This window comes from Chiloscyllium punctatum, chromosome 44 (assembly GCF_047496795.1).
Source record: "Chiloscyllium punctatum isolate Juve2018m chromosome 44, sChiPun1.3, whole genome shotgun sequence".
NCBI lineage: Eukaryota > Metazoa > Chordata > Chondrichthyes > Orectolobiformes > Hemiscylliidae > Chiloscyllium > Chiloscyllium punctatum.
In genome coordinates, this window is record NC_092782.1 from 59,213,046 (window position 1) to 59,237,424 (window position 24,379).

The 24,379-nt window shown below is 40.7% G+C and overlaps 1 protein-coding gene across 7 annotated transcripts in view; it reads right to left on the reverse strand.

Moving 5' to 3' along the window:
* Nucleotides 1-3,268: 3,268 nt before the first annotated feature.
* Nucleotides 3,269-24,379, reverse strand: part of pfkfb3 (6-phosphofructo-2-kinase/fructose-2,6-biphosphatase 3) — a 111,599-nt gene continuing 90,488 nt past the window's right edge. For 3 of the 7 annotated variants that reach the window (XM_072563017.1, XM_072563011.1, XM_072563015.1), the window contains 11 exons: nucleotides 24,064-24,120; nucleotides 23,826-23,950; nucleotides 22,116-22,323; nucleotides 19,251-19,397; nucleotides 17,872-17,976; nucleotides 17,378-17,507; nucleotides 17,064-17,126; nucleotides 16,906-16,970; nucleotides 13,203-13,379; nucleotides 7,093-7,143; nucleotides 3,269-5,377 (listed from right to left, as the gene is read on the reverse strand). In XM_072563017.1, the coding sequence (XP_072419118.1) occupies nucleotides 5,339-5,377; nucleotides 7,093-7,143; nucleotides 13,203-13,379; nucleotides 16,906-16,970; nucleotides 17,064-17,126; nucleotides 17,378-17,507; nucleotides 17,872-17,976; nucleotides 19,251-19,397; nucleotides 22,116-22,323; nucleotides 23,826-23,950; nucleotides 24,064-24,120 (1,167 nt within the window). In that variant the 3' untranslated portion in view covers nucleotides 3,269-5,338. Of the gene's footprint in view, nucleotides 5,378-7,092; nucleotides 7,144-9,475; nucleotides 9,499-13,202; nucleotides 13,380-16,905; nucleotides 16,971-17,063; nucleotides 17,127-17,377; nucleotides 17,508-17,871; nucleotides 17,977-19,250; nucleotides 19,398-22,115; nucleotides 22,324-23,825; nucleotides 23,951-24,063; nucleotides 24,121-24,379 lie in introns of all 7 variants that reach the window. The other 4 variants (XM_072563012.1, XM_072563014.1, XM_072563013.1 and 1 more) reach the window with 4 other exon arrangements.

A 24,379-nucleotide genomic window follows, 5' to 3' on the forward strand; every position in this document is an offset into this window, starting at 1 on the left:
AGGAATATACTTAAGAGGGAAATCAGGAGGCAAAAAGCACACAAGATAGCTTTGGAAAATAGGGTGAAGGAGACTTATGTGCATTTGCAAAGGCAAGGATTGCTTATGGATAGTCAACATGATTTTGCGCGTGGGAAATTGTGTGCAACAAACTTGATGGAGTTTTTTTGAAGAAGTAACAGAGGACTGAGGGCAGAGTGGTGGATGTGATCTATATGGACTTCAGTAAGGCGTGCAACAAGGTTCCTTATTGTAGGTTGGTTATCAAGGTTAGAGGGAGAGGGGGAGAAATAGCTATTTGGATACAGAACTGGCTCGACCGTAGAAGACAGAGGGTGGTGGTGGAAGGCTGCTTTGCAGATTGGAGCCCTGTGACCAGTGGATGCCTGTGTCAATAAAGGTTGGTCAGAGTTGAGAGTCTGGTGCTGGATAAGCACAGCAGGTCAGGCAGCACCACAGGAGTAGGAGAATCGACTTTTTGGGCAAAAGCCCTTCATCAGGAATAAGGATGGTGCTGGGTCCACTGCTTTTCATCAGTTATATAAATAATTTGGATGCGAATACAAGAGGCATAGTTGTAAGTTTGCAGATGACCCAAAGTTGGTGGTATAGTGGACAGTGGGGGTTACCTCAGAGTATAACTGAATCTTCATCAAATGGGCCAAGGAGTGGCAGATGGAGTTTAATTTAGATAAATGAGAGATGCTGCATTTGGAAAAGCAAATCAGAGCAGGATTTATACATTTAATGGGAAGGTCCTGGGAGTATTACTGAACAAAGAGACCTTGGAGTGCAAGTTCATAACTCCTTGAACGTGGAGTCACAGGTTGATAGGATAGTGACACAGGCTTTTGGTATGCTTTCCTTTATTGGTCAGAGCATTGATTCTAGGAGTTGGGAGTTCATGTTGCAGCTTTACAGGACATTGGTTAGGCCACTATTGGAATGCTGCATACAATTCTGATTTCCCTACCATAGGAAAAATGTTATTAAACCTGAAAGGGTTCAGAAAAGATCTACAAAAATGTTGCCAAGGTTGGCGATTGAGTCATAGGGAGAAACTGAATAGACTGGGGCTATTTTCCCTGGAGTGTCAGAGGCTGAGGGGTGACCTGTGGAAAGTTATGAAATCATGAGGAGCATGGATAGGGTAAATAGACAAGGTCTTTTCCCCAGGGTGGGGGAGTCCAGAACAAGAGGGCATAGGTGTGAGGGAAAATATTTGACAGGGACCTAAGGGGCAATTTTTTCACAGAGGGAGTGGTGGAGGCTGGTTCAATTACAATGTTCAAACAACATCCAGATGGATACATGAATACAAAGGGTTGAGGAATATGGGCCAAATAGAACTAGATTAATTTCGGTTTTCTGGTTGGCATAGACGAATTGGACAAAGGGCCTGTTTCCGTACAGTACAGCTCTATGACTCTATGGTGGAGGTGCTGCCATGGAATTTGCACCAGATAATGATGACTGGCAATTAACTATCAAGCTTTACATGGATTTTAAACCAGGCAGGTAATGCTAACTGATCAAAGCATTGCCCTAAAAACTGATCAAGCAAATGGCTGTCACTTATTTGGAGTTGAAACAGGCATTGTGCATGAACATGTTCATTCCCTGCAAAGTGGACAGTGTGTGTTTATAGGTATAGCTTCAAGAACAGGCATGTGTCTCACTGCGAGCCCACTGGATAGTCAAAAATTGGATTTCAGTCCAATTTAGTGGATATAAATGTAAAGCTCAGTCATATGCACCAAGACCTGACCGATCATATCGCACAGCATAACTTTGCAGTTATTTGCAACAAGGTAGTGACTCTGCCCAATCAGCCTGCATTTACAAAATGCAGTGTCCAACAATTAATAGGATTCCACAACAGGCCAGTATTTGCCACATATAAGCCAGTGTGTGTGTGAATTACACTACCAATTTAGGATTGCCATTCAAACTTGCAAAGTGGTACAGTTATGGGTACTAGAAGCTACAAATATTGATGTGCAGGGTTGTACATTTTCCTTCTTGGGAAAGAACATGTACAGAACCTGTTTTCACAAGGGACATCTACTGTCTGGTCAAGATACTGCCTGAAACATGAGCCAAAGTTAACTGCCTCGTTAAAAATTTAAAAAAAGCTGGTGAGTTAGCGGTTAGTCTGATGCATTCTCCACATAAATGTTTCTTTCCTGCCAACCACCCCCCCCCCCACCCCCAACCCCCCCACAAAGAACACTTGCCAAGCAACCAATCAGCATTCGCCTTCTCGTTGCAGTGTTGCTGAATAGGCTTATGGCCAGGTGAGTTACCTACTGCAGTATTCCTAGCTTCGGACCTGCTCTTGCAGTCACATATTTACATGGCTAGTCCCAAAAAAAAACAAAGAACAGTACATCACAGGAACAAGACCTGTGGCCCTCTAAGCCTGCACCGATCCAGATCCGCTATCTAAACCGGTCACCTGTTTTCCAAGGACCTGTATCCCTCTGAGAAGGTGGCAAAGACCTGCCTTCCTGAATCACTGCAGTCTGTGCACCCACAATGCATGTAAAACTCAAATGGGAAAACATTAGTGACTAACTAGCGGGGGTTAATGGATGAAAAAAATACCATGGCTGATATGATGATGGGGAAGAAAAGTCCAGTTGTTAGAGTGCCTCTCGATATAGGAAATAGGGAAAAGAAAAAAAAACATTGAGAAGTAGTCTTCTGGTGCAGTAGTGGTGTTGTTACCTGACCTGGGGTCAGGTCATACCTGCTCCAGAATTTTGTAACATCTGAAGAGCTCGATTGGAAAAAAGATATTGGGCACATTGGAGGGGTTCTGGAGATGTAATGGTAGCGTCCCTAGCTCTAGGCCAGGAGGCCTGGGTTGAGGATCTAACTGGTCTGAAGGGGTGTCATAACAAGTTGATAAAATATCTGAAACATTTGAGAAAGGAGGTTAATTTCCTTTGGTTGAAGTCAAGAACCAGAAGGCCATTTCAGGTAGAAAAGGAAACATTGAACAGTGACCCAAAGCATGAAATCTTTGGAATTCTTTAAACACCCCCATTTAGCTATGAACTCCCATCATTGCAAATATGAAGGCCAACATTGATAGGTCTTTGTAATCAAAGCAGAAATTGAGAATCAGACATAATCTTATTAAAAATGGCAGAGAAGATAGGAGGACCCACATCTCTGTTTTGATTTAAGAACAACACAGGTAATAAGTCCAAAAGAAATTCTGTATGCAGTATAGAAAAGAAAAACAAGTCACAAGTTTTATTTTAAGTTAGAGTTTTTTATTATTGGTCCAGCAAATGCAAAATACACATAATCAGAAAGATGTACCCTGTATACTTCTGCTGGCATGACCTAGCTATTTTCCTCAGGAAAAAAAAAGCAATGTACACCTACATACATACACACAGAAGATACAACATGCCAAACATTGATATGGAAAAGTCTTTTCCAAACTCTGAACCATCATCTTAAATTAAAATTTATGTTAGAACAGAATCAGTACTATAAAAAAATACAAAAAAAAATCTAACATTCATTCAACAGTAAACTACAAAACACAACCCAAAACAACTTGCTCAGTTTGGCCACAAGCCTATCCACACAGGGTTTACTGATCCACTTTAAAGTCAGAATATAATGATGCCATTCAATTGGAATGAGAACATTACAACAGAAATGCTTTGGTGAATGCTATGGAATCCAGTACTCACTAAAGCTGCAGCCAGCAGTATGCAGAAGAAACCCCCCATTCTATCTGGTTTAAAACACCCACTTAAAACCAATCCCTCTGAACCAAAATCAGATAAATAAAACTTGTGCAATAACGCATTCATCTCAAAATAGGGATGGAGTGTCGATATCATGCTGGTAGACTGCACGTCAAGTACAGCTTCAAGCTTCCTCATCAAAATGGCTAAATGCAAGATTTATGCTGTGCAAGACAAACGCACTAGGCACTGCGGTTTTACCATCCCACGCATCAGCTCATGTAACAGACATGTAACTTAAAGACTTGGAGCTCAACAAACAAAACTAGACCCTTTGGTAATATTGGAATCCTTGGCTGCTCCAGAACCAGCAGCACTGCTGATCAATAAACAGCATACATCAGGTAGAACATTTCAATGTTCTGGTAGTTCAATGCATTTGGTAACAAAATTTCAGTTGAAGTCATTAACTCGATCTGAATGTTTACATCAAAGTCGGAGCAGGAAGGTGACATTGTTCCCTTAGCAGAGAGACTACAAAGGCCAGCATTCACTGGTGGCCCAAGAATAAAAAAGGGTAGGATTCTCACATCCAAAGCTGGATTCCAGAGACATCAACACCAATTCATGCAGGTGATGGAGTCCATATCGTATTATGGGATTAAGAAGCATGACCATTAACATGGACATTTCAATGATTTCCTCCAACATTTTAGGAATGAACACCTTCCCTATTCAAGTGCTGAACATGCATCTTCTCCAATTTAAGCTGAACTGGAAAGCCATCAAGTTATTAACATTTTACACAAAAAAAAATGGCATTTCACAGTGATGTGCAAATAGGTACTCTGAAGACAATTACTTGTAGTTTGACAGGTCTGGGTTTGTTATACTGTGCTTGTGACTCCAGGGTCTAATTACAAGCCTGGGAGCCATTGTAAGTCAACAACAACAACATCTGGTATTTCCAAGTCATTTCTGTGAAATGACAAAAAAGGGGAAAACAAATAATTGAAAACAAAATTTTGGTCAAATGGCAACCCCAGCCTTATTCTGTCCCCAAATACAATATCTGGCCACTTAGCTAGCAGTGTGCCAATTTTGTGAACATGAATTCCAGCATTATAAAAGTTTCAACTGGTCGTAAATCAGCCTGGTTATCGTAGTGTCAATTTCAGGACCAGAAATATTCATACATTTAAAAGACTGCATGGACTCATGAACACCAAAGCATGGAAATCTAGATTCCAACCCTCATTGGGCAACTATTTACTTCATATATGCATACACAGTTCAATGTATCCCTCCAACGAGATTTACTAGGTATTTACAAACAGAAGAACAAGTTTTGTTCACTAAAAGCACTTGCACATTATTACAGTAGCAAGACATTCATATTACAGTCAGTGAAAATAGTCAAGATCTTTTCTGGCGAAGTCTACAATTCATATTCTCTCACCTCTCCGACGAATCGCTTGAAGAAACTTACAACCAATTGAGATTTAAGCAAAGGAATCCAGTGCTTTTTCAATAATGGGGAGGTTTTGGGGCAGTGGGGATGAATGTAGCTTCATAAGTTCTTTAAAATTGAAAGGAAGGTTTCATTCTTGATATGAGAAAGACAGTCAGACAGCCTCCGAAGATCTTGGGACCTCATTCACTATCTGTTGAGTGGAGAGAAGGTTGAGAATACATGCAAATAAAAATAATTCTAATCAAACCAACAAAAAGGCAAACCCATGAAGCCACATGCATGCAAGCAACTAAAATAGCTGATCAATGAAGCGTATTTGTTGCATATTATGCTACAAAAAAAAAAGTAGCGAGCGTGTGCTTCACTAAACAAAATGTCCTGACTCCCTCCTCAACATGTGAAATTCTTGCAATAAACATTATGTACAAATCATCTAAGAATGCTTTGATTACAAGGTCCACAGACCGCACAGCTACAATGCCATTGGAGAGAATGGCCAGAACCTCTATTTACATTTGCCACAACACTCCTTGCTTGGGAAGATTAATTTAGGATGGATTAAAAATTAATTCAGAGAATTTTTTGCTAAACCCACCACAACTGGAGACAACAGAATGCCTATTTACATATCCAGGAAGACAAAACGTCATGCAAAAGAGACAAGGCAAGTTCGAGAAATTCTTCAAACTGCATTTTATAAATAGAAAAGTTAAATGACCCAGGGGATTACTAGACAAACTCAAAAATACAGTAGTCAACTTCAACACTTGGATTGACTGGCTATGTATAATGTTTCTCTCCAGGAATATTTAAAGTCTACATTTGAGTAAGATACAAGAGAAAAAAAAATTAGAGAATTTCCAATATCTGTTTTAGTTCCAAAACTTTATTCAAGTCTGGATACTTATCTTTTGGGAGACAGTTGAAGGAAAGAGGCACTCCATTATTGGTTACACATTTGGACTCCTTTCCCCTCAACCCCACCCCAAAAAGGTGGTCAAAGATTTTAGACACTTGAACCAAATTTACAAGAATGTTCCATTGCAACCAAAAAGGCAAGAATGCCTTACCTATTAAAAAAGTGTGAATAAATGTCAACTCATCGATTTAATCTGTTTACCCATCACCCCTGTGTTTGTTGACCTACATTGCCCCAAGCAATGATTTTGTTATCAAAACAGTCACCCGCATTTTCAAATCCTTGCAAGGTCTCACCCCTCCAACTTTGACCTCTTGCCCATTCTCAATGTTACTTCAGTCCAACATTGGTAGCTATACTTTCAAATGCCTAGACCCAAACTCTGGAGCTCCCTCCTTAGGGAGGAGGGAAGAGATGAAGCTTAAGACATGCCTCAAAATCTTTGGGCCTTGTTTCTGGCCATGGGTCCCAATACTTCCATGTGGCTCAGGCTCAAATTTTGTTTATCAAATCATTGAACAACATTTTGCTGCATAAATACAGAAGGTGTGTGATGGAATTCACTTGTGTCACTATTTATTTTCGTACAGTAGCACAGAGTTGTACTCAAGACTTAATACATTCAATTACACATCCATAGACGTAAACTTTTCGAAATTATGAGGGATGTAGTCTTTATCTGGACAAGGAGTTCAGCGAGGCACTGTAGTTTCCCAGGAAAGTTTGATTTTAACTGTATTTGTTTGCACTCTAAACCCTTTCCTTATGCCATCCCTAGTCAACCCATGCATCCCCACATTTACCAGTATCATCAAGGTGGCATCCCATAATTCTCAAAGAGCAAAGTGCTTCTATATCCATTAGATGGAAAAATGAAAGATCTTCCGCCAGTGAAAGATTTCATTTCTAAATAGCCCTGCACAAGAACCACTAATGGGATCTCTATAGGGTCAAAGGGCACAGCCAGCATGCATTTAGCCAGTTACCTTTGAAGGATTAACAAGAATAAAATGTTGAGATAACGAAAAACTGTGTGTCTGAGAAGGGAGAAAATGGAGAGAGAGAGAAAGATGACTGAATACAGTGAACCAGATGCAAGCATCAGCCAATGAGAAAGAAGTACATTTGTAGCATCTCAAAGGTCTGTTAACAAAACAAAATTGTGTTTTATGTAAAGTCTGCACATCAATTCATAAACTTGTGGTGCAGTGATAGTGTCAGTTCCCCTGGACTGAGGGGTCCAAGGTCAAGTCCCAGCTGTTCCAGATGGGTGTAGTAACATCTCTGAACAGATTGATTAGAAAAATAGGTCAAATTCAAACTTTGTTTTGCATTGATAAAGTGTCTATTGTGACGACTTTAAAAAAGACCAAGCAGGAACGAGAGCTATGAGGAGCCAAAGGGAGGGGTCTTTTAAGGTCACCCAGGTTTAGATAGTCAGAGATCAATAGCTGCTAAAGATCCTTCAGCCCACTGAGTCCGGACCAGTCATAAAAACCTACCTTTTTCTAATCCCATTTTCCAACACCTATCCTATAGCCTGGTGTACCTTGACATCTCAAGTGCTGATCTAAATATTGCTTTAATGTGAGGAGGGTTTCTGCCTCTCCCATTCTTACAGACGGAGAGTTCAAGATTTCCCACCAGCCTCTGGGTGAGCAAGTTTTTCCTTCACCTCTCCTCTAAACGTTCTGCCCCTTCAATCTCTGCCCCTGGTCATGGATCCCTCCATCAAGGGGACATGCATCTTCCAGTCTACCCTCCTGAATGGAGGATCAAATCATTTCACAAGAAATCCAAGTGAAAAAGTTGGAAAACCAGACAGACATTCACTCATCGTAAAAATTGTCTCAGTCACCTCTCACTACTGTCATTGCAAGTTCTGATTTTTTTAAAAAAGGAGGCGATTTTTCCAATCATAGAGTTCTTCTACAAAATAAAAGGCCATTGTTGGGTGGTGGGCATGGGAGCAGAAATGAACTGGTCACCATAAGAAATACAGCAGAAAGCAGTCATGGAAATGGGACAGAGTACAGAAACGTTCATTGGCCCTTGGTCACCTTATGTGAGAAAACCTCGAGGGGACAAACTTTAAAAAACAAGATTGGAGGGGGGAAAAAAAAAACACATTTTGCAGAGCGAGTAATTTAGTTGCGGAATGCACTTTCTGGAAATGTGGAGGAGAGGCATTAAAGAGGACACCAGGTGATTGGAACATAAAAATGGTGTGTGAGGGGATGTTGGGGAAGAGGCAGATTACCACTCAACCAAAATTCTCCCCAGACGTTGGTCAGTTATGATGCAGAAGAATGCTAGTCTGCAAACCTGTTTAAAAATGCTTTAATCCAGGCAATAAAATTGGGAGGAGGCCAGGAATAAAAAGGTCATGATTAGTATCCAATAACAGTGTGATGGACACAAGGGGACACATGTTAACTAGTACAAAGCAGCGAGGTCATGAAATAGCAGTCCACTTCACCACCATGCCCTGCCACTCGAGATCAGAATGAGGTGGCCATGGGTCAGTTTTAGATTTTTAAAAATGTTCAGGCACAGTAAAACGTGGACCTGATTAGTAAATCAAGTGACGCACACAGGAGTTGCCAAAATTGTTAAGTGAGCTCCATTCAACTTCTTTTCAATGCTTAAAACAAGCCAATGCTTCTACCACCTATTTTAGCAAGGTTAGATCACACTGCATGGAGGGAGAACTAGCTTTGTCCATACAGAAGTGGCTTGAAGGTAGAAGACAGGATATTGGTTCAGCCACTTTTGGAATACGGTGTACAATTCTGGTCTCTCGGAAGAATGTCATTAAATTTGAAAGGGTTCAGAAAAGATTTACAAGGATGTTGCCAGGGTTAGAGGGTTTGAGCTATACAGAGAGGCTGGGGCTGTTTTTCCTGGAGCATCGGAGACGGAAGGCTGACATTATAGAAGTTTATAAAGTCACGAGGGGCATGGATAGGATAAATAGACAAGGTATTTTCCCTGGGGTGGAGTCCAAAACTAGGAGGGCATAGGTTTAAGGCGAGTGGAGAAAGATTTAAAAGGGATCCAAGGGACAACTTTTTCACAGAGTCGGTGGTGCGTGGATGGAATGAGCTGCCAGAGGAAGTGGTGGAGGCTGGTATAATTACAACGTTTAAAAAGACATCGGGATGGGTACATCAATCCAAAGTAAACTTCACACACAAAATTAGCCAAAAAAGTTGCTTTCCATCTCCAATTGGGTTTGTTAATTTCAGTTCAATTCCAAGACAAAAAAACTTGTAGATTGATCCAAAGCTAAATCTTTTAATTTGTCAGGACTAACACTAATAAACTGCCACCTGAAAAGTAAAGATAGATAAAAGAGAAAATACTTACAGGTAAGCCTTGCCTAGTAAAGACTGAAGAGTGAAAGAAAGAATTATGAAAAGAAAAAAAAATGTAGAGAACACAAACCACTTCATAAATTCAGCACAGGCTTAGCCAAAGACTTAAGATAAAAAAAATCAAATGCATCTTTCTCTTGATCAAAGCTAGTTAACAAGTATATGGGATACTTATTAAAAAAAAACTTACTTCAAAACAAAAAAAATGGGAAGTCACAGAAACAAATAGCCCAGACAAACTGACAGCCATGAGTTCGCATACTGTTATTGAAGACACCTTTTCACTATTCAAAGATGTCTTTTTAAGTGCAGACTTTTAACATGTCTAAACCATTAAATTCAAAAATGGCATGAACACTGAGCAGATCAGGCAGCATCTGTGAAGACAGAAATCAGAGTTAACGTTTCAGGTCAACAAATGATCATTGGGACGGGGATTACAGAAGTTACAGATGTAACAGGTTTTGAACAAGTACAGAGGCAGACAAGGGTTGGTGCAAACAGGAGCAAGAGGAGAACAAAAAAAACACTTCAGACGGTGTTAGGCAGGAGTGTGCATATATATTGGAGTTTAGAAATAGGAATGTCTTACTGCAATTATACAGGACCTTTGAGACCACACCTTAAGTGGTGTGCACCATTATGGCTTCCCTACCCAAGGAAGGATACCCTTGCCATAGAGATTCACTACACGGTTTTCAGAGATCTACCATACAACTGTCCTAGGAGAGATTGGTTCAACTGGGTTTATAATCACGACTTATGGAAGGCTGAAGGGGATTTAGTTTTGGACAGGTGAAGGTGTAGTACCGAAAAGGTTAGAAGGGGGATCAGATTGAAACAAAATGCTCGCAATGCTGGACAGACTAGATGCAGGGAGCACATTTCCCCTGGGTGGGGACTCTAGAATCAGGGGACAAACTCAGAATATGGGGGTAAGCCATTTAGGCTCAGAGATCAGGGAAAAAAACTCTTCACTCTGAAGGGTAATGAATCTGTGGAGTTCTCGACAGCAGAAAGCAGACTTGTGGAAGCCAAGTCACTGAATAGATTCAAAAAGAAACAAATGGATATCTCTTTAGATTTTTAAAAGACATCAAGGAGTAGGAGGAGAAAGTCAGAATATACTATTGTGATGCAGGATCAGCCAGTACAGTATCTGATTGAATGCCACAGCAGGCTTGAGTAGCCTACTCCTACTGGTTAAAGATAGAAATTAGGTGCAGGAAATTACTCCACAATCCTGCCGAATAGTTGACACAAAGAAAGATTTATTTGACAGACGCTACCTGATCTGCTGAGTATTCCTCACAGGCATTTCAGGTTCCCCACAGTTTTGCTCAATTCAAACTAGGATGTAGATATTAAAGATTTGGTAACTCACACAAAAATAAGAGCTGGACGTAGGCACTGAGTGCGCAAAATGATTCTACTGTGCACTAGAGTGAGGAATTAAGCAAATTTCCCCGCAACTTTGACAATTTTATGAGTAGCTGCTGAATAAATTCAAAAGTTTACCTCGAGCAAAGAGCTAACATCCCAGCTGTTAAAGTCCCCAAAGTATTGGCTCAAAGATATGGAGAATCTGGTTACACCGCACTTCATTGGTGACTTGGGAACATTTTTATATTGTAGGCCTAGACCAATAGGGCACTGTAAAACCAATCCAAATTAAATATGGGAGAGCACTAATCATATCAGAATCAGATACAAATACAGATCTGGCAGCAACTATGTTAAGAGTAAGCCCAATTCTGAAGGCGGCCCACCAAACTCAATGCAAAACATTTTTCTCTCCACAGATGCTGCCAGAACTGTTCAGTATCTCCAGCAATTCCTGCGTTGGTGTCTTTCAGATCCCCAACATCCAGGGTTTTGTTCTATTTGAATACAGATCCCTGGAATGTGAAAGGACTCCATCTCTGTACAACCCTCCAGTGGCTTTTAGAGTCAGATAGCAACTGCATTTCACAAACTACAGGGAAAAAAGCTACTGGAGGGCACAAAGTGGTCTTCCTTCTTGCTCCCTCCATGGAGGGTCATACTCAAACCAGGAGTCCATTCAGCCCATCGAAGGTACTGGTCCAAACTGCATTACCTGGGCTAATCCCACATGCTAGATTTTTAGGTTTTAAAGAGTTCATTCATGGAACAGAAGCATCACTAACTTTGGTCAGCCTATGTTAACTATCCACAATTGCCCAGATGGTGGTGGTCTTTAAGAAATTACTGCAGTTCAGGGCATAGGGTCCCCCACAGTGCTGATGATCTCGTTGTAGGTAACAGCACATCATAGAATTTTGCTTTTTCCAAATGAGTAAAATCACTTTCTGCCTCCACCATCCATTTGAATTGGAGGATTCAGAACCTGCCTCCTTTGGAATGAAATCAGATCTATCTAACTCTACACTAATTCTACCAAATCACAAGTTATCCCCCGACACCCCCTTGGCTATCAAACTCTGACAGAAACCTGGTTAATTAAAAGAAAAAAAAAGGGAAACTTTGAAATGAAACAGACAAAAGTTGGAGCTTTAACAAAGAATATCCTTAGTGCAGCCAATAGGGTTTAAGTATCCACTTAAGTCAACAGCACATTTGGAGTAATGATAAAAATTCTTGGTGCTTATCATTACAATATCTATTAGTTTTATTTCCCCCTCTATTCTCTTGCAGCATGAGGGCATCACTGGCAAGGGTAACATCTCTTACCCATCTCCAGTTGACTTTGAACTAAGGAGCTTTCAGGGCCATTGTGGAGGACCATTAGCTGGGTGTTTGGAGCCACATGTAGGCCAGGCTGTGCTAGGATGGCAGATTTCCTCCCCCTCCACCCAAGAGAAAAAGGGAAATTGATGAACCAGATGAGCTTTAAAAATGACAAACGATGGTTTTATGGTTTGGTTACTGAAGCTAGCTTCTAATTCTGGATTTGATCTTCATTCAAAATTTAAGTTAGTTCACCAAGTGTGATTTTTTTTAAAAAAACTGTCTGGTCTCCCAGATACCCCAGCTGAACAGAAAGAAAATTTGATACTATTGTGAGAAACATGGATTAGATCAACACAATAGACACCTGCCCATTCAAAATATCATAATTCAACTGGAAATTCTACCAAAGTCCTCATTCGCATCAAAATTGCATTACTTAATTCTATATTATAATAAAAATAAAGTCAGAATTAAGCAAGGGCAGATTGCTATTAAAAACGGATAACCTTAAATGTGTGGCATTTTCCAACACAACTGGGAGTACATTCTTCACAAAAAAAAAGCAGCTTTTTAAAAACTAAAGACAGCTGTTAGTGTACATTCTACAATTAAAGAGATGGTTAATTACATTAACATAACTAATTTAAAAGATCTACATCTTCATAAATAGGAGTTCACAGAGAAATAGTCTCGTTTCGTATTCTTAGGAACGTACAGCAAAGCCAAAACACTTCAGCTATATCTAAAAAGCAAGCAGACTGAACCAGCACAAACCCAAAATGAAAAATTGCACAGCTATTTCAGTTCAACACTTATTCACAAAAGCAGCGGAGTAGCACAGCTATTTTCACATACAGCTGAATTTTAGGTCAGCGATTAGTAACATTATGGAGCACAGAGCTAAAAATGTTTTATGCTGAAGGTATACTCAATCTGCAGATTATCAGCAAAATAAAAGAAAAAGCAGCAGCAGAGACAGCCATAATGGTACAGAACATTCAACTAACTTGTCCAGGCAGGGGTGTGGACACTTCAGAAGCCAGGCAGACGGGCATGGCAGAGGAAGAGGAGGCCACGTGGTCATCTAGGCCTTCAATCCTCGGCTTTTTGTTGGGTTCTGGGCTTGCCAGAGGGGTAACACTATTGCGACGCATGAGTGGGTTAGATCCCTTCTTACCAATGTCCTGGTCAGAGTGAATGGGGAGAAACAAAAAAAAAATGTAAAGAAAAAAAGAAAAAGAAAGCTAAATTACAATAGGAGCATTTCAAAAATCCCAAAATTTCAATAAAATCACTTCAAGCCTATACATTCTGTCTGACCAAGGCAGAGCAGAAGGAGTAAAGTCAGATCAAGGTCCCATGACTACACACTGTGTGTGTTGTACTTATCGTGAAACCTGCCCACATTCATTCCCAACCATTACAAATGGGTAAAACTTTAAAATGAGCCCCAAATTAAAATGGTTCAAAAATTTGGTGATAGAATAATGCTTAAGATTCTAGCTATAAACTTCATATTTGGACAAGAGCTATCACACTCACAGGAGCCCAATCACGTTACTAAGTCGACAGATCAGGGACAGCAGTTTACAAAACATTTCTAAAGCAATCCTCAGACTTCAGTTCCTGCGACAGAAATTAAAAGTGAAGCTGGTTTTAGCAGAGGCAGCCTGGTAAATATCCTGCTCTGAAAGAGAGCTGTATAAATTGCCCAGTGTCTAGAAACACATGTGCTCACAAAAACCTCACTGTAAAACAACTTCCCAGTGATACAAAGCTAAGAGTAAAAAAAAAAGGAGAGAAATATCACTCAGGGCAGTACCAATGTTTCTGCTGAACAAGAATTTAAAACAGCAGACTGAACAAACAGCTAAAGGCTGCTCGGATTTGGACAATATGTATTCTAAACTGAAGTGTGGCAGAGTTTATAACCAATGAATAACATACAAATGTCAGTCCAAAGAAAATCAAAATGCAAAGTTTAATAGACTCTTTCTCCCAAAATCCATTTTTCCCCCTCAAATAGAATTCTAACTCTCAATTGCTATTATGTCATATCACAATTGTAATGGGCAGGAAGTGATTGGCTCCATACTGCCTGCACTGACTCTTCAAACAGAGCATCATTACCAAGTGTCAATCCCCTGTCATCTTTTCCCCACATCCTTGCACACTATTTCTATCTAAATAACCATCCAATGCCCCAACTGAACCTGCCTCCATCACATTCCCAAAGAGTACATTCTCAACCTGAGCCACTCAGGTGAGGGGAAAAATAAAAAAAAAGTTTCCCCCTCCCCTCACATTACCCTGGTTTCTTTAAAAAGATGTCTACACCCTCTACTTTTTGTTCCTTGCACAAGTGGGACCAGCATCTCCCTATCTATTCTAGCCCACTCAGGATTTTGAAAACTTATCGAATCTGCTTACAGCCACCTTCTCTCTAGGAAAATAAAAGAGTCCCAACTAAACCTCCCCATAACCGATGTCTCAGTCCTGAAACCATTCTTGAGAATCACTTCTACGTTCTGTCCAATGCATTCATCTCTTTCATGTAACGTGGACCCCACAACTGTACATAGTACTTCTGGGGAGTCGAACAAGTATCTTGTACAAGAGCAAGGTGATGTACTCCATGCCCCTATTAACAGATTGTGACTTTTATTTGATCCATACCTGTATTCTTATGGAAGTTCACAGATGACTAAAATAGAAAGAAATCTGTTCTCCTGAAAAGATATGTGCGCACACCTCCCAGTGGGGCTGAAGTCACCCAGATTAAATTAACAAACTCAAATGTTGTTGTTGTTGTTGTGTGGCAACTCAGATATACCATCCCCAGGTTATAGAGCACAGTTTATTCCCTAAATCATTAGTGGGATCAAGTCATTAAATGACTAATCAATGCATGAATACAAGAGCGTCTCTGGATGATCAGTAGAAGGGCACATCCATGGCTGTTGCCCAAGATGTTTAAAGCCAGCACAGAGATAGATAAGCAGGGGGAAGAGACTGAACCTCCTCCGTATAGGACCACTCACTCTGTTTCATCTCCAGTGATGTACAAATGTAGCAGCATATTTCTGTAATTCATCTGGAAGTTGTGTGTGTGTGTGTGTGTGTGTGTGTGTGTGTGTGTGTGTGTGTGTGTGTGTGTGTGTGTGTGTGTGTGTGTGTGTGTGTGTGTGTGTGTGTGTGTGTGATGCTGACTCACATAAGAGCATGTCATTCAACAAATGCCATGCTTTGGAGATTCCTGGAGAGGTGTACTGAATGGTCCATGACAGTTCAAGTCCTATTGTTAATACAATTAGTTGTCCCTTGATCCTGCTGCAACATCCAAATCAGCCAAACAGTTATGGGAGACTGTTTAACTTCAGTGAACCATTTATTATTGGTTCATTGATGGCAGGCCAAGAGTTAGAGCCCATTCCCAACTGCACTGGAGAAGGCAGCTAAATTTAAGTCCGTGATTATGCATCTACTCCCAGGACAGAAGCATTTCCATTTTATTTTCTATTAGACAGAGGAGAACAAAACAGCACTGTCTCAGACAAAAAGTAAATAACCACAAATAGGCAAGTCAAGACAGCTGTAGTTAAGGTCATGAAAAGGATTGAGCTTTACACCACAATTAAGACACTGTTCAAAAATCCCTTTGATATTTTCTCTTTTGCACACTTCCCAGCAGTCAGCTCAGGAGGGACACTACCAGAGAGTGAGCACATTTCTTCTGCAATCCAAAAATTGCAGAACTGAACAATTCTCAGATATCAACAGTCTGCCCTTCTTCGAAAAACAATACTGAAAAGACACTAAAAACTCAGTGGTGGAAAGACAGGGGAAACAAGATCAGTCTCAAGCTAAAATAGGACAAAGCTTTTTGACATCAACTTAGTCAAAAAAAAAAATCAGCAGAATTGTGTGTGCTCTCTTCTGAAGGAAACAGGTGGCCAGTTAGACTATCCTGCAGCAAAGCAGATAATGCATAGACCGTCAGCATAACCTAACAAGTTACACATTCAATCCTTCTGTTATGCAATGCAGAGCAAGTTGACTAACAGTCAGGGAACACACTGATCTTTCCCATTCACTTCATGGTATATGGTCATCTAGCAACACCATAAGCTGACCCTGCCACAAAACACTGACCCAAATCAATCAACAGCAAAAACACTTCAGAAAAAGGAGAGAGCGAGAGAGAGAGGGGCCAGGGGTGAGGGGGTGGAATCCAATGCCTTCATTGGTGACAAAATACCAATTTCCAAAATAGCCCTTACACAATCTGGAGAGGAGGAAAGCACAGCCTTAGGTTACCCTTCATTGCAAAATATGACGACTTGAAATCATCAGACTCTCCTTCCTCACAAAAAAGAAGGAACTCTTGAACCCATGACATTCGTAAAGCAATTCAAATAGGCTTGCAAATTAATGCAAGCCAGCTGCGAGGAATCAGCTGAGGCACTGCAGCAAGCTCAATACTTGGCTGGATTCGCTCTTCAGTTAAAAGAAGACGACGACATCCCCAGCTCCTTTGTGCAGATATTTGCCCTACTTGATGTGACCCCAGTTTAAGTTTTCACTCAGTTCCCGGCCCATAACATTCTCTGCTGCCTCAGACAATTTGCTTAAAAACAATGATGCAGCAACTGCTTTAAAAAAAAAAGGGATAACAAACTGTATTGTACGTGTGAGAAACCAAATACTCACCTCTGGTCGATCTCTGTGTGTGTTTACTGCTTCCACATTTAAAAAGATAGACTCAACCTTGCAGCCTAATTGAATTTAAAAAAGAAAGAAAATTAAGCTCATCATCCACTTGAATGTAAAATCAAACCAAATAATATGCAAAAGAAAACCAAACTCACCATAAGCAAATGGAGTCAATTTTAATACAGTGTGAAGAGGACACTTTAGGTAGGGCAGCTCGTCTACAAAAACAGAAACAACCCAATACCATTAGCCATCATATTATACTTCATCTCCTGGTTAGGTTCAACATTTAATATGATGCATGACTGATACACAGCTGAGTCCAACCACATTGCACTACTGCTGATTATATAACACTGAAAATCATCTAGACTTGCTGTTTCATCAGCAAGAGAAAGCTGGTCACTGGTCTATTAAATGGAACAAATATTGGATACATCAAAAAAAAAGTGTTCTTCAATGCACATACCTGCACTTTTATCTAGAAAATAAGCAAGGAGACAACGCATGACAGCCTGGTGACATATGACCAATACATTTCCCTGTCTCTCCAGCTCCATGATGACTGGTTCTAAACGCTGCACCAAGTCTTGGTAAGACTAAAACAAACAAAACAAAAACCACCATTCAATTTACAGTTTCAAAAGTAACACTTTTCAGGAGGTAAATCCAACAGGATTACAAAATTAAAGGGGGAGGGGGGTTAAGTATTGTTTTGGATTAACACCAGCGGCATCTGTACAAGAGGAGGTACAGTCTAGTAAACATCCTGGATGTCGCTATGGAAATCACACCCTTCAAAAAGAAGGATCATAAAGCCAGTTTTTGAAACAGACTTCATCCGTTCCTGAAACAGAGCCAAGAATTTGGTGTCTTCACTTTGGGAAGGAAACATTTTGAAGCTTAATCCATTTAACAAAGCGAAGCAATCATGCTCAGTCAATACTACAAGCTGCTACCTACCTCACCAGTTGGGTAGCGGTAATAATATTTGTCCTGCTCACGTAACGCATATTCCTCAGGATGCTGTTCCTTGATTTCTTCATAGGTCAGGTCCTCACATACACCCTGCAATAAACAAAATGTCACCTTAAAACATTTCATAATTTACCCCAAACAACAGATGCAACATAGAGCACTATAGGTCAATACACAAGTTTGAAAAAAAAAAGGAAAAAAAATCACTGGTTACCTTCCCAAAACAAAAGTTTTTATTAAAAAAAGAAGAAACTTTCATTATATAGCACCATTTGCAATCAGAGGATATCCAAAATGTTTCTCAGGAATTCTAGCTTTCAAAATTCACTTACTTGCTGTTGAGAATGAAGGAAACATACAGCCACTCACATCCAAAATGATGAAAGCAGCTGATACATAGGAGCGCCACCGCTACAAGATGCCCTCTAAGCCACTCACAATCCTGATTTGATAATATATCACTGTTCCTTCAGCGTCACTGGGTCAAAACCCTGGAATTTCCATCCCAAGGGCATGGTGGGTCAACCTGCAGCATGTGCACTACAGCGGTTCAAGGAGGCAGCTCACCCCCAACTTCAAGGGGCAACTAGGGGCAGGCAAGAGGTGCTGCCTAGCCAATACACTAGTCCCATGAGTAGATTAAAGAAAAAGAAATCGAATACAAAATGGATCTGGAATTAACCTATGAGAAGCCTATAAAACCCAGCTTGCCAGAATAAATCAAAAATCAATGTTCTCGTCCACGTCATTACAAACAAGGAAACGACTCAGTTTTGCCCCAATAATTTATTGATCATTTCTCCTTGGTTTGTTTGAAATGGATCGTGCTCCAATATGTAGATTTGGCATCGATTACACGGAGTGAGAGCACAGAAGCAGTAGTATTCCTTGAGCAGTAGGTACAATATATTACTCAATGCTCATGGGATGGGGAGAATGGAGTTGGTGGCTGGATTGCGAGAGCGAGAGACCAAAGGTCTCATCCCATCTACCGTACTCCCTCACTCAGGGCAGGGTGACCCTCAGGTCAAAATCACCACCAATCCCATCCCTAATGAGGGCGCCGCCTCTGGGAGTATTCCAACTTTATCTCAATTGATGCCCAATAGTCAGGGAAGGATACTGTGGCAGGAAGTTCAATGGTTGGTACCCATGATAGTACCCTTCTAAAAAAGTTAGGGGGCAACCCTTGAAGCGGGCAGCAGCAGCTAAACGAAGTGCAAGAATAGATTGAACGGTCTGTTTGCTACCTGTACATAGAGTTCTCCGTTCATTTACAGACAGTAGAGCAATAGATAGCAGCCTGGGCACAAACACTGAAATACTGTTTTAAAAAATCAGTAATTTAAAGAAAAAAAACTTACAGCATCAATTTCATTCAGAGCCTTCCATTGCTCATATCGACCTCCCAAAACCTCTGCCGTTTGGATGGTTCGCTTTAGTTGGCTGGTCCATACCTTCAGATCCTTAAGATTCTGTTCTTCCAGAAAGGTGCTGAGTGCAGAGGAAAACTGAAAAGAAAAAAAAATTAAGCACAAAATTAAAAAAAACTGTCAAGGAAGGAAAGAGCATGTCTTTTTCAAATGCTCTCATGTCATAGTATTTATAACAGAGGAGGCCATTTGACTCATTGCGTCTGTAACAGTTCTCAAAAGAACTACCCAGCTGGTTCCACTCTCCAGCCCTATTTCCATACCCCTCCAATTCACCACTATCAAATATATCAATCAAGCTCTCTTGAAACCTACATGTTCCCAGACAGCACATTCTAAATCCTAATATTTGGAGTCAAGAAGTTTCTCCTCATCTCACTCCTAGCTCTCTTGCTGACCATCTTGAAATTCTGAACCCTAGTTACTGTCGTGCTAACTAGTGGAAAATGAATATCCTTCTTTACCCTGTCAAAAGTTGTTCAAAAATTTTAAACACCTCAATACATGCCCCTTCTTAAATCTACTGCTCCTAACCCAATTCCTATAATCATTCCTTGTATCTAGATATCATTCTAGTAAAATCTCCTTTGCACTCAAGAGGGTTATGTCTTTAAAATAACTAAGGTGCCCGGACCTGAACATTTCAAATATAGTCCGACCATTTATTTGAAGAAAGGAGGCAGAAAGAGGCACCATCTGATCCTGAAGACAGCAGTCAGGGCTAGCTAATCCCCAAACAGTGTAAACCACCCCCCCCCCCCCAAATTAACATATTTCAGCACTTTCATGAATGCTAACTGTACTAACTCAAAAACTTAGCACTAAAAGTTATTATTCTACAATCCTTAAAAAGTTTGAGGATTATTACAAACTTCTGGGGTATGTGGGACTTCAACCTAGGCCAGAGATAGGGACACTTCCACAATTGCATATAGTCAAACAAAACAAGGACAAAATTTGAATTTAGTTTTGAACGAGAGAGAAAAGAAAAAAATCATTGACATTGCTGGGAGAGAAGTGACTCAGCAGATAATATATTGACTATTACATGTGTTCGTAGATTAGATTCGATTCCCTACAGTATGGAAACAGGCCCTTCAGCCCAACAAGTCCACATAACCCTCTGAAGAGTAACCCACCCAGAGCCATTTCCCTCTGACTAATGCACCTAACACTATGGCCACGCTAAATTGCCCAATCTACTGGACCGGAACATCTCTGAACTGTGGAAGAAAACCGGAGCGTCTGGGAGGAAACCCATGGAGACACAGGGAGAATGTCTGCCTGGATGGAGTTTGCACAGTCACCAAAGGCTGGAATCGAACCCGGGTCCCTGGTGCTGTGAGGCTGCACGTAGATGTCAAATGAGTTGGGAAGTGAACCAGGCAAATCAGTGAGTAAAGTAATTGCTAAAAACACCAAGTTAACAATCTTGTGTTTTTTTTTTAAATGTTCACAAGGAGGAATACCACTAGCTTAAAATAGTACAGGCTAAACTTCCCATTGTTAAAAAATTACACAAACTGCAGCAGTACTCCCCTGGAATTTTGTTAGAAAAAGAAAGGGAGATTGGATCAAACATGTTTGACATTTATGGGGAACATTTTAGGGTTAGGAAACTATTTTTGCTGAAATAAAACAAAGAACAGCAGATGCTGAAGATCTAAAACAAACACAGAAATTGTTGGAGAAACTCAGCAGGTCAGAGTCTGGCAATGCTCCAGAACTAAAGAACCAAAGAAGACGCGAAACATTAACTCTGCTTTCTCTCTCCACCGATGCTACCAGACTTGCCGAGTTTCTTCAGGAATAAAATGAGAAAACACTATTTGTAAATAGATTGAGTTGGGAACTCTTACTTAAATTGCGATCAACATAAGATCAAATGCTTAATTTATAACTGTGAGAGATGACCGGTTTTGTTTATTTAGCAGCATGGTGGTTAGCACTGCTGCCTCACAGCGCCAGAGACCTGGGTTCAATTCCTGCCTCGGGCAAATGTCTGTGTGGAGTTTGCACGTTCTCCCAGTTTCCTCCCCTAGTCCAAAGACGTGCAGGTTAGGTGAATTGGCCAGGCTAAATTGCCCGTAGTGTTAGGTGTAGGGGAATGGGTCTGGGTGGTTTGCTCTTTGGAGGGTCGGTGTGGACTTGTTGGGCCAAAAGGACCTGTTCCCACACTAAGTAAACTAGGGGTCATTGGAGCAAAAAAGGTGGGAATATGGGAGTTAGGTCTCAGATCAGTCAGAATAGAACTGAATGACAGACCCAGAACAAGGGGTCAAATGTTAGAAACCGACTTCCACATTTCAGGCGGAAGTGAGGACTGCAAATACTGGAGATCAGAGCCTAGATTAGACTGGTGCTGGAAAAGCACAGCAGGTTAGGCAGCATCAGAGAAGAAAAAAAGCAGTTGTTTCGGGCAAAAGCCCTTCATCAGGAAAAGCCCTGATGAAGGGCTTTTGCCCAAAACATCAATTTTTCCTGCTCCTTGGATGCTGCCTGACCTGCTACACCTTCCCGTCACCACTCTAATCTAGGCTATATCTGCATTCAGACAGTCCAAACAGAAACCTTCCTGGAGCCCATTTCCAAGTTGGAACACAATGCAGTACAACATTAAAGAACCATTCATAAACAAACAGTGTTTGTATGTCAGCTCTTTAAAACTACACTCCAAATGAGATTGCATTCACAAATGCATGTGCTCACAAGTTAAGAGATTGAAAGGCCTTTTAATAGTCCTGTGCTTCATTGGCTACTTTTATTCACAAAAATGTTGCCAGTGTTAATAGGTACCTTTTTTCCTCTGTACGAGAGGCCAGAGTCCCCACCAATCCGGCCTTGGAGATTGTATTCACTTTCCCCATGGCGACACAAGTAGATTGTCCGAGGCTGGATATGAATATTCATCAGGTAATAAACTATTTTGCTCTGGATGTGATCTTGGACCCGGTTTACCAGGAATCTCCGGCCTACGTTAATCACTTTGATGAATGACAGATCCCTAAATAAAAGAAAATAGTTAGTACAGATGTTCAGTACAATTTTAATTCTCTTCACAATAACCCAGCAACATTACTTTGATCACAACTCTACAGAAGCATCACCATAAATGTCATGTGTATTGTTAGAAGGGACACCCAAGGACGTCAATTACAATAAAAATGTCTTTCAGAACTTTTGCAAAATAGGATAACAGACAAAGTTTGACCTGATCCCATTAGTTAAGGACTGAATGGGTAGCACAAGAGAAACAGTGAGAGCAACACGATATATAGTCAGAGTCATACAGCACGGAAACAGACCTTTTGGTCCAACCAGTCCATGCTGAATATAATCCCAAACTAAACTCGTCCCACCTGTTTGCTCCTCATCCCTCCAAACCTTTCCTATTCATGTACGTATTCAAATGTCTTAATTACCTGCACCCATCACTTCCACATGATATAGCAACATAGAAAATAGCAGCTTCCTTGGTCATTCATTAGGCTTATGGCTGACCATCCAACCCAGGCCCCTGATGCCACTTTCTCTATGTATCCTTTGATCCCTTCAGATCAAAAGGAACTACATCTAACTGAGTCTTGAAAATACTCCAGATTTTGGCCTCAACTGCTTTGTGGTTAAAAATTCCCACAGGCTCACCACTGTGTAAAGAAATTTCTCCTCATTTCAGTCCGAAACAGTCTATCCCTTATCCTTAGGCTGTGACCCTCTGGTTCTACACTCCAGGGTCACTGGGAACATCATTCTTGCATTTATCCAAACTGCCAAAAGGCACTTTTTCTACAAGTCTGCATCAGGCCCTAAGCCCATTTCTTCATACCAAAAAAAAACACAACTTTCAGCATGCAATCTTCAAGACAGAGTACAGTCAGGCTGTGCCAAATAATTGAGCATCATTCCCACTCCAAGGTGAATAATTATGGTACAGGTAGTTCTCGTATAAAGTGCACTTCGGCAGCACGATTTGGCAATGTTGCTGAAGAACCGGGGAACACTTACCTCTGTTGGCAATAGCGCGATTCCAGCAGGGATCGGTTCACGTGGTTCATTCTGTGCACGCGCCGATATCCACACCGAAATCTCCATGCCATTCTGCATATACACGATGTCAGCTGCCAACAGAGCAGCTGTGAGAGAGAGACTCTACAGAGAGCAGCTTCCTTACATTTGTTTTAAAACGTACTGTGTTAAATTTACTTTTGTTTTGTTAATAAGTATGATTTCAACTTTCATTTAGGCTGTGTTATACTTCGCATTAGACTTTTGGGTGATTTTTGAGCAAGGAGAGAGAGAGAGTGATATTTTTGGCTGGTCTGCCCCAATCCCCACTCACCCCATTATTTCTATTCAGCAATTTTCTATTAAGCAAGGTTTCACTGGAATGCAACTACAGCATTATAGGAGAACTACCTGTATTTGGTAGCGTTGTATAACAGTCAAAGTTGCAAGCACAGACATTGTATTGATATCCTAATAACAAAAAGAAAAATTGCGATTTACTTGTCATAATGATCTGGGTCCAAGGGCTGGTATGTTGCTTTATAGCATTCAATTCTCTTCAGGAAGTCTTCCATTGCATCTGTTCTGTTACAATCCATGTAATCTGGACTTGACACTTTCACATCCTGTGTATCATGAAACACCATCAGTTGTACTGATTAATCTTCTCAAAAAAAAAAGGACACCCAAAAATTTGATGATTTGCAATTGGAACAAACACAATAATTCTCCCACTTACCATAATGTTTGCAGCCACCACACTTGGATCATCACAAACAGATTCCACGAAAAATACCTGTGAAAGAAAGACAGCATGTTTAATAATTTCGGGAGAGAGAAGAGAGACAGAAAAAAAAAAGAGAAAAAAAGGGAAAGCTTCCAAATCTGAAGCCTGCTGACAAGTTCTCAATGTCAGCAGTCACATGGCACCAAGTTATAGTCCAACAGGGTTATTTGAAAGCACAAGCTTTGAGTGTTGCTCCCTGCGTCAGGTGAAGTCCTTCACCAGATGAAGGGGCAGCGCTCTGGAAGCTTGTGATTTCAAATAAGTCTGT